The sequence below is a fragment of the Pseudorca crassidens genome, chromosome 4 (assembly GCF_039906515.1).
Source record: "Pseudorca crassidens isolate mPseCra1 chromosome 4, mPseCra1.hap1, whole genome shotgun sequence".
Taxonomy (NCBI): domain Eukaryota; kingdom Metazoa; phylum Chordata; class Mammalia; order Artiodactyla; family Delphinidae; genus Pseudorca; species Pseudorca crassidens.
In genome coordinates, this window is record NC_090299.1 from 120,702,588 (window position 1) to 120,713,734 (window position 11,147).

An 11,147-nucleotide genomic window follows, 5' to 3' on the forward strand; every position below is an offset into this window, starting at 1 on the left:
CCAATCAAGCAATGAAATATGAATTTACCATTTCACTCTCCTGTGAATCTGCATTCTTCTACCCTCCTAGATTATTCCCATCAAGTCTCAGGATAAGTAATCTTAATAAAAATAAACTCTCTTAATTCTTCATTTCCCTCCAGCTATGATCCTCATCTTTGTTAATAGCTAAACTTCTGGAAAGTTTGTTTACACTTCCTTAGTTCTTCATATCCTTTTCATCCTCAGTAAACCCCCATCTTATCCCTTTTCTGAAACTAAACTAAACTAAACTTTGAGAGTTACGATTTTGCCAGAGCATCTAGACTATGGTATGTATTCTTTTCTGCCCTGTTTCCTAGACCTCTGGGCATTCTGCACAGTCGATTTCCTCTTCCACTTGAGCTTTCTCCTCCTCTGCTGCCATGTTCCCCGGTTTACCTCTCAGCATTCTGCCTTTCTTCTCCAAATCACCTGTTGACAGCTCTTTTTTTTTTTCCAAACCTGTGTTCTAAATGTTACTATGGCCTGTCAGGCCCCACCTGATCTTACACGTATACCTTGTCATTCTCATCTGGACCCCGCTCCCATCTCCCGCCAGGCTTTATTCACACTGGCTCTCTGGCTTCCTCTCCCATCCCAAGTTTTCCCCACTTGTCAGAGTCCTCACACACACTCTTCTGTCTGCGTGGGGTGCCCTCCCCTCAGTGCACATCACCAGTGGCTCCTCTTACCCATCACGTCTCAAAGTGACTTTCCCTGAATCCACTTTTCTTTGAAAGTAAGTACTTCCTTTCATTTTTTATCAATCACAACAGCTTATTTATATGTTTCATAGAATTTCACACAATTTGGAATTATCTGTTGTTTATGTACTTGTTTATTAACCATCTATTTTGAAAGTTCCCTAAGGGACAGGAACAGTAACCTGTGTGTTTGTATTTTATAATCACTTCATGCATGGCTCCCTGTATACTGCTTGACCCAGAGTAAGATCTCAGTGCTTAACACTGAATGAATGAGCACAAATTATAGTATAGTACAAGTAGAATAATAGCTTCAGAACCTGTTACCTGTAATGATGTACTATATAATAAAGGAACACAAATTAATGGATGTGAGGCAATAACAATTGGGATTATTTGTGACATATGGATATAAAATCACTTCAAACAATTACTTTACTGCAATACAAACTTCAGAAGATTTAAACATTAAATATAAAATGCCAAACAATAGAATACAGCATATTAATAATAAAAAATCAGTATATTTGCTGGCTGGAGGGTAATTTCCTACAACTTTGGAGAATAAATCATTATTGTCCAGCAAAGTCGAACATATTCATACCCTACAAACTGGCAATTTCACTCCTAGGCATATACTTGGAGAGAAAATCTTGGCTTATAAGCACAAGGAATCAAACAGGGATACATTTACAGCAGCATTGTCTTTGTGTGGAAAAAACATTAGAACATCATGTCTTCAACACCAAAATTGATTAGTAAACTGTGATATGTTGATATACTGGAATTCTGTGCATCAGTGAACTAGAGCTACAGCTCCATATAGATGGATCTTAGAAATATGGTCATAAATAAAAGACAGATGCAAAAGAATATATAGCATGGTACCTTTTAGCATAAACTCAAAAAACCTGCAAAACTCAAAAAACCTGCAAAACAAAATTATTTGTTGTTTGGGGATGAATACGTGTGTGTGATAAAGGTATTAAGGGATGCACTGCAACTATAAGCACTAAATTCAGTAATGGTTATCTCTGGATGGTGGAGAGAAAGCAGGTGTGGTGAGGGAGTGGGTACAAGGGCTGCACAAGTATTGGTCATGTTTTATTTCAAAAGGCAGGTAGTGGGTACACAAATTTTGACTATATTACTCTTTAAACAGTTTAGTTGTCTATGGTTGAACTATTAATTTTTTGGTAAAAAATTAAGGACTAAAAACGTAGATAAAATGCTGCAAGGATAATATTTATTATATGAAAATGTAAATTGCTAAAAATTACAAGCACCAATAACCATACAGTTAGAAGAGCCAAATAACAGAGCAAAAACTTCACAAAAGCACTAAAGAAATGAAAACGTACTCAAGCTCAATAACAAGCAAAGAAACATGAACCTCAATATTCAAATATTTTTAAACACTGTGAAGTATCCTCTGCTGCCATCACATATTCACCCTTTGCACCCAGTAAATTTATTTCTGAGACTCTGTTCTCAGAAAGTCATCACTAACTTGTAATAATTATTCTCTTTGAATTATGGGATTACAGGTCTTTTTTTCCTATTTTACATAATTCTTTTTAAATATTATCACTTTTAATATTTAAAAAATTAAGTGGTGCGTTAATGCCTATTGATAGTATGCTCATAAATTAGCAATATTTCCTAGCTGTTATTACTTTATAACCAATTAAGCTAGCAAATGACATTTAAATACCTTATAATGATTATCTTGTTCTTCAGCAAGAAACTTGATTTGAAAATAATGGTCATATTTGTATATAAATTTATATATAAATAGTTTTCTATTTTCTCTTTAGGAAAAAAAAGAAAGGAAGGAAAGAATTGAACGGAAACAAAAGAAACATCATCCCTTTCTTGAAAATGAGGCACTTCCTCCATGGAGCCCTCCAAGCAGAACTGTGTTCTCAAAAGTGTTTTGATAATTCTTATTCTTGCATTATTTAGTTATTTATCAATTTACCAATTTTAGCCAAACTAAATTTAAAACTATTAATTCAATTATTTATAGTTAGAAGAGTCTATTTTAATTAAATGCCGGTCACTTCTGCTGACAATGAAAAAGATGCTTTACAGTTTAATCAGTGAAAGCATTGAAAGCATTTTTGAACTGTAGATAAACTGCTTCAAATGAAGAGCTAATAATCATATTGCTTTTACCATTGAAATACATAACCCTTTATCATGTCCTGATCATTTGTATAGTCTGATGATCCATGATCACTTTCCCTAACCTGTGCATGTTATTAGTATGTTTATTCTCCAATATAAAAAGAAAACCATCTAGGTACCATAATCATAGATATAATTGATTTTGCGAATGATTGCACCTCTAGATTCGGGTTTTAAAATGAATGGTCACTGGGGAGTATGCAAATATTATTTCTTCTAAAACTAATCTTTAGCTCAAAGTAGTTGCATTTGCACTGTGCAAGTTAGACTTTTGGTCAACTGAGGCAGTAGTTCAGTAGAATCATGCAATCACTGAGGCATTTTCTTTAAGAATGTTGCCATATATTTTAATATGAGTATACTTTATCTGTTTTTGCGTAAGTGACAGTCATAGGTGCTTTATAATGAGCAGACCTCTGAAATGTGTCTTCCTAAATTCTATCTCACTTTTCTATTTCATTGATATCAAAAGATGTCCATTTCATGGTAATTATATACATTACTTATGGAAATTCCACAAGAGTCCAAGGTCATTATCACTATTTTTATTTTCCAAACTAAAGCCATAAAGATGATAATGGCAATTTTTGTCCTCTTAGCTAATCCAGAGTCATCTACCTTACATTTAGAAGACAGCTGTATGGGAAGGTAATTTGTAGAAAATGTGCAAAGAATCTATTTATTTGATCTCTGCATATCCTCATTAATCGGACTCATACTTGAACTGGTCAACTAGTTTATCACAGACCAAATATATGCTCTCAGAGTTGAAATGCTACTGCAGCCAATGATGCAATGCAATGATAGATGAGAAAAAAGTTACTATTTATGAAGTACCTGTTGTATCCTCTCTACTAGATCTTTACAAGTATTATTTTTGATCTTTACAACAACTATTCAGAGTATGTGTTATTAGCTTCATTTTGCAGATAAAAATACTGAGACTCAGAGAAATCAAAGAACTTGCCACTCATTTAGCATGTGACTGAGCTGGGATTAGAGCTAATGAAGTCTCTCTACCTCTAGAATTCAGATGCTCATGTTCATGCTCTCATGTGACCTCAGAGAACTGTAAATTCTGTCAAGACCTCTGTATTATATCAATCTTAAAAACACATTTTACTTCTCAGATCCTAAAATCATGTATTGTTTCCCAGAGATTACCTTTCCTTTAAGAAATAGCTGTTTGTTATTAGAAACAGTTAACCTCATTAGATCTTCAAAATGAAAAAAATAATTCATAGTATTTATGGAGTTAGTCAAATGCCCGTGTCTAGTATTAGAATGTCAGAGCACCCAGCGGGTTATGGAACTTAGGCTTTCAGACAGTTACTCAGGAGGTTTCACACTCTGAGGATTAGCCTTCTTGCTGCAGGGGATGTGCAAGGTAAGAAAGATGTCGTGGATCACTTTGTAAGATCACATCAGTGCTACAGATAAATTTAAAAATTTCATAAATAAAACTGGAAGCCTTTTTATACTACTGGAACTAGGAGAATCTGTCATGAAATTGAACTAATTACCAGCAGTATCAGTATGGGATTTAGGGCCTCCCTTAGTTCATTTGTGTGTCCCCCACAGTACCAAACAGAAAAGATTAAGTATTTATTGTATTGAATTCTATTCAGGGCTTAAAAGATATTTGCAAATTCCAGGGAAGTAGAAGGAAAAATAGAAAAATGTACAGCTACTTTTATGAATGTGAGATCTTAAGTGTGTGTCATAGATTTCACATTAAATATTGACTTAAGCATTCTGAACATTTTCTTCTAATTTATCATGCATAGTGGATTAACTGTTATCACCTCTGAGTTGTGAGAATTGAAGTTAGTTAATTAATATAAAGAATATGGCACATAAGAAAAGGCTTAATAAATGTTCATTGTTTTCACTTACTTCCTACCTTGAGCCGTTTGTTTCCCCACCTCATGTTTGTGAGAAGGTTAACATGGATGAGGCTGATAATGATGAGTTAACATTTCACTTGGTTGGCATATAAGAAGAAATCTCTGCTTTCCTTACCAGTCTAGGTTGTAGCACGCAAAAGAGAATATAGAGGTGACCTGCGTTTGGGACCTTCTAAAAAGAAATCTAAATACTAATTCCTTACCATTACTTGTGAGGTCAGTGAAAAGGGAAATTGAGGTGTTTGCAAAGACCCAACAAGTCATTTCCCTCAAATGGGATTTTCATCTTGCTACGCTATATAATATATTATTTGCTGTTTACAGCAAGCTGTGCTGATTGAATTGTCTAGTTGAATGAAATCACCTCTTTGCCTATAGCAGAAATAAAGCTGAGTTCTCAGAGCTGGATGAAAATACAGTGCTATTTACTTTCTGAGATCCAAAGGGGAGAATCAAGCCAGGTAATATTCTCCTGAATATATTTGTCTATTTAAAGTGTATGCTTTCCCCATATTTCTTTAGAAATTATCAGATATCAATATCATTAACTTTCATTAAGTTTTTATTATGAGGGAATGTTAATTCAAATGAAAGACACTAAAAGCCTATAGATTTTCAGATTAAACTTCTAGTTGTGTAAACTGTATTGAGCACTTAAAGAATGCTGACATTTAAAGTAAATAGGAATTTAATGAATATTTTAAAACATTACTGAGAATAATTTCCCTAGAAACTTAAATAATAATACTAAAAAATAAAATTTTATTCAGAAATGAAGCTTCATAATAACCAAGAAAATTAGTGACATAAATAAAAAGAAACATTATGGCATTTTAGATCAGTAGGAGGTTAAAATTTTCTTAATGTAAGAAAATAAGAACTGTTCAGGGATAACAATATTCCAGTGGTTTGTATTGTACCACATTTTGAAAATGTTAGTAGTTCATTTATTGTTTTATATAGTATTGAAACTGATATTTTTCATGTTGCCAAAGCAGTACCTGATAGTAGTTAGGTGTCCAAAGGTATATGTACCTTAGAGTGATATAACTGTGAATCTGAAAGGAATTTTAATAAGCCTGGCCCAGACTTATTTCTAAATTGAAGAAACTGATTTCCAAAGCCTCTGACTTGCTCACGCTCACACAAATGACTATAAGAAATCTAGAGTAACAACTCAGGTATCAGGTTTCCCAGCTGTAGACTGTCCACCATTCCACAATTTTGATAATCTGATAAAAGTTTTGCACTAACTCTTGTAATTGTGGTTATTATTAATGTCATTGATTTTTATCCTCTCAGATGTGCCCTTGCTCTTTCACGGCCTTCTCCATAACTGTCCACCAGATCAGAGCTGTTTGTGCACCTACACTGTCACTGAAAATGTGGGGAAATACTGACATTTTTAAAATCCTGAGTCATGGGCTAAGATACAGTAGAGAAAAAGAATTTTACAAAATAGGAGAAATTGATGTTTGTCAAAATAGCTCCCAAGAATAAACTAATACAGAAAACACATTTTCCTGATTTAATTTTGACTCTGCTTTCAATAGTGCTCTATCAAAAAGTATTTAAACCCATATGCCTCCATTCTACACAAAGCAAAGGTACTATCAGTTATCCTGCTTCCTAGGTACATTGGCTGACAGAAATAATGAATACTATGTAACATTTAACTGAAGACTTCTCTGAATTCTTTTTACTTTAAAATTTCCTGTGATTTGGTTATTTTGAAACATGTGTTACATATAGTTGTATAATGTTAACTTGGGTCAACTAAATCCTTGGTATTAGATTTAGGATGTTTTAAGAATTATTTTAGGAGATGTGTTTAATGTCTGCTTTTTAGTAGCATATTTTCATGTAATGTTTAATTAAAGTGAACCATACAAGATTTATTTTATTGGGTGATATTATTTATTGACTGTGCCCAAATGTATTTCATAATGATAGAAAATATGGCATGAGTTATATTTGTGGGCTAAAGGTGAAATAATCATATTTTGTTGATATATCTTACTAAAAATCACTGAAAATTTGGATATAAAACTTTTTTACTTAAAACACTACACAAATTACAAAGGTAATGTAAGTATTGCAGATAGCAAAAATTACCCACATTGTCTTTTCCCAAAGACAATCATAATTATTTTGTTTTCTTCCAGTTTTTATTTTCTAGTTCATTTTCCTCCATACATGAAATTAAGCTGAGAGTCAATAATGCAGAGGTACAGTTCCCTCTCTTTTCTCCTCTAATTTTCTCTGTGTCTCTGTTGCTCTACCATGCTGCTATATGTCTGTATACATATGTGTGTAAAGGTATGTGTGTATATTTTATAAAATACAATGCATGCACATACATGCATATATTCAAACATACATATTTTTATTCTTTAAAAATGAGATCAAACTACATATTTGGTAACCAGATTTTTTCCACTCAACAGTATATAATGAACATATTTCCATGTTATTACACCTTTCAAATAATCTTTGATGCAACTACAATTTATTTAACCTATTTTTGAGCAATTTGTTTCCTTAAGAATGTTGACTATAATAAGTAATAATACAGTCAACATTCTTGTAGTTAATAGCCTTGTTATTAGTGATGGTAGACCTCATTAAATTTGTGAAATGAAAAAATAATTCAGAATATTTAAGGAGTTAGTCAAACGCCTGTATCTAGTATTAAAATGTCAAAACATCCAGTGGGTTATGGAACTTAGGCTTTGAGACAGTCGCTCAGGAGGTTTCACACTCTGAGGATTAGCCTTCTTGCTGCAGTGCATGTACAAGTTGAGAAAAGTGTCATGGATCGCTTTGTAAGATCACATCAGTGCTACAGATAAATAAATTTCATAAGTAAAGCTAGGAACAGATTCATACTGCCAGGACTATAAGACATGGAATGGGAGTTTAATGGGTACAGAATTTCAGTTTTGCAAGATACAAAGAGTTCTGGAGATTGTTTGCACAACCATGTGAATATCCTCAAAATTATGTAACTGTACACTTAAAAAGTGATTGCATTATGTTGGGAAAGCTTATGTATATTCTAATATTTACAGTTAAATAGATTGAGTCCTATCAAGAAAACTCTCTTCTTTTTTCTTGGTGTACTTCTTATTTTTTTACTTTTTTTTTTTTTTTTTTTTTTTTTTTTTTGCGGTACGTGGGCCTCTCACCGCTGCGGCCCCTCCCGCTGCGGAGCACAGGCTCCGGATGCGCAGGCTCAGCGGCCACGGCCCACGGGCCCAGCCGCTCCACGGCACGTGGGATCCTCCCGGAACGGGGCACGAACCCGCGTCCCCTGGATCAGCAGGCAGACTCTCAACCACTGCGCCACCAGGGAAGCCCTTGGTGTACTCCTTTTAAGCAACAACAATGAAAAAGAAAAAAAGAGAGAGGAAGGAAGGGGAAGAAAGGAAAGAAAAAGAAAGGAAAGAGAGAAAGAAAAGAAAGGAAGAAAGAAAGAAAAAGAAAAGGAAAGAGGGGAGCCAGACTAGGGCTCACTGACTCATTCAGTCTAAAGCAGTGGTCCCCAACCTTTTTGGCACCGGGGACTGGTTTTGGGGAAGACAATTTTTCCACGGACTGGGGGCGGAGATGGGGATGGTTCAGGTGGTAATGCGAGCGATGGGGAGCAGCAGATGAAGCTTTGCTCGCTCACTGGTCACCTCCTGTACGGCCCAGTTCCTAACAGGCCACTGACAAATACCAGTCTGCAGCCCAGGAGTTGGGGACCTCTGGTTTAAAGAATGAATCCTGAGTAGAACTATTTTTTTAACTAGGGCTGAAATTCAGATATGCCCAAGTGTGGATGCTGAATCCAGACCCTGCAGCTGTGCCTCGACCCTGATGAGTGGAGGGAGTGGTCACTCTATAACTACTTGTTTCTCAGTAGATCTAGAGCTCAGAGTTACACTTCTAAAGCTTGTGATTGTGATCTCCACAAATACTACCAGATGTTGATTGTTCCATATCAAAACTGTTAGTTCATCAAGTGGTGAACAAGCTGCCATATGCCAGACTCTTTTATGAAGCTTTTGGGATATGGCAGTAATAGACAGACACGGGAACTTATATGCAAGTTGGGAGGAGACAAACAGAAATCACTGAACAAAAAACAAAATAATTTTAGTCTCTGATAAATTCTGTGAAGAAGTTAAAATAATTTAATGTGATAAAGCATGACTGGGATCTAGAAGATTTTTAGCAATTTTTTTTTAGCAATAAGAATAGAGGAGGCATCTCTGAAGAAACAATATTTGAGTTGTGACCTGAAATGATGAGAAGACAACCCCAGGATGACTGTTGGAAGAATGGTCCAAGCAGAAGGCACACTGAGTGCAAAGGCTTTGAGGAGGAAAAAAACCAACATTGCTTGGTGATGAACAAGGAGCAGAGAGTAAGGAAATGAAGCCAGAAAGGTACGTAGGCTCTAGCATATAAAAAGAGTTAGAAGCCATTTTAAGGAGTCTGAATTTAATTCCAAGTGCAATGGGAAGGTTTTAGTTTGGGACCTAAATGATCTGACATGTACTTTAAAAAGTTCCCTCAGGCTCCTGTGTGGGGGATAGCTTGTTGGAAGATTTCTTTCCTGTCCTGGTAGAGATTGATGAGACTTGGTCTGGGGTTGTAGCAGTGGAGGTAATGAGAAGTGGTTGGATTTAAGATACAGTTGGGTGGTAGAAAAATAGACTTTTCTAATGGACTGAGTAGGAGATATGAAGGATAGAGAAAAGTCAACAACGACTTCAGGGTTTCATCATAGCCTGAGCCAATGGATGGGTGGTGATGCCTTTTATTCAGATAAGCATGAAGGTGAAAGATTTTGGGGTGTGAGGGGTGGTGATAGATTTGAGGGAATTGGTCCTAGACATTTCAGAGCCTAGTGAAGAGATTAGGGGAAAGAGATGCTGATTGACCTGAGTATATGTCTGACCCTGCTTGCTCCTTAATTAATGTATACCTACAAAACCCCATGACACAGTTTCATTCAAGGGGCACTTCAAGCCTGGGCCATGATGTTTACCAGGATGCAGTCACGTCTTATGACAACCAATGCCTGGTATTAAGCCCAATCACACACAAGTCCAATGCCCACTTCCCTTGCTGTTTGGTGAGTCTTTTCTGCCTTCTCCCACCATATTTAGTAGGGGCTACTTCAGTATATCATGTCCAGGTGTAATGGTAACAAAAGAGATTTCTCTGTGTTTTTACTTCTGGGAAGTTGCTTGCCCCATGTGACCTTTTTTTCACTCTTTTTCCAGCAACTTTCTAATTTTGCATATCAATAAATATATGGGAAGATCAATGTTTGTCAAGCAAAACACAAACTTAATATTCTATTCCAGAGCTAACAGCTGATAGATTCACAAAATACTGAATTCACAAGTGTTTTATTGTGATTTATAATAAGAAAAATACATACATATGTAAGTATATATATATTTATATATATAATATATACATTTTTATATATACATATATATATATATATATATATGTATAGGTCTTCATCCCCATTTCTGGCACAGAGCTCCTAAAACCCTTGGAATTTTCTAATAAGTGATGACAGCAACATAGATGTCTTGTGTTATGGTAATGAGGTCACTTTTGGAAACCCTTAGGTAACAAGGATGGAGGCTGGTTGCCAGGAGACCCAACTATGTTATTGGAGAATTGGAACTTTCAGTCCTACCCCCTAACCTCTGGGGAAGGGAAAGGGGTTGGAGGTTGAATCAATTGACTATGTCTAATAATTTAATCAATCATGTTTATGTAATGAAACCTCCATAAAACCTCAAAAGAACGGGTTCAGAGTGCTTCAGGGTTGGTGAACACGTGGAAATTTGGAGAAAGTAGCATGCCTGGAGAGGGCATGGAAGCTCTGTGCCCTTACCCGTATCTTCCCCTATGTACCTCTTGCATCTAGCAGTTCCTTAATTATATATTTTTATAATAAACCAGTAATCTAGTGAGTAAAATGTTTATCCGAGTTCTGTGAAAACTCTAGCAAATTAAACCAACCCAAGAAGGGGGTCATGGGAACCTCCAGTCTGCAGCCCATTGGTCAGAAGCACAGGTGATAACCTGGGCTTGTGATTGGCATCTGAACTGGGGTGGGGGACTGGGGTGTGAACACAACACAGTCTTGAGGAACTGAGCCCTTATATTGTCAGAATGGAGTTGAATTGTAGACACCCAACTTGTGTCACAGAATTGCTTATTGATGGTGTGGGAAAACCTCCACACATCGGAATCTGAGTGCAGAACCCACTTAACCAGTTACAAAAGAGTATACAGTAAAAAATAAGTC

General features: G+C 35.7%; 1 protein-coding gene across 11 annotated transcripts in view; it reads left to right on the forward strand.

Annotated features, from left to right (window-relative positions):
* MAP9 (microtubule associated protein 9) overlaps positions 1 to 4,810 on the forward strand; it is a 67,551-nt gene extending 62,741 nt beyond the window's left edge. For 10 of the 11 annotated variants that reach the window (XM_067736582.1, XM_067736581.1, XM_067736585.1 and 7 more), the window contains one exon: positions 2,543 to 4,810. In XM_067736582.1, the coding sequence (XP_067592683.1) occupies positions 2,543 to 2,665 (123 nt within the window). In that variant the 3' untranslated portion in view covers positions 2,666 to 4,810. The remainder of the gene's footprint in view (positions 1 to 2,542) is intronic. The other variant, XR_010943122.1, reaches the window with a different exon arrangement.
* The last annotated feature ends 6,337 nt before the right edge of the window (positions 4,811 to 11,147 follow it).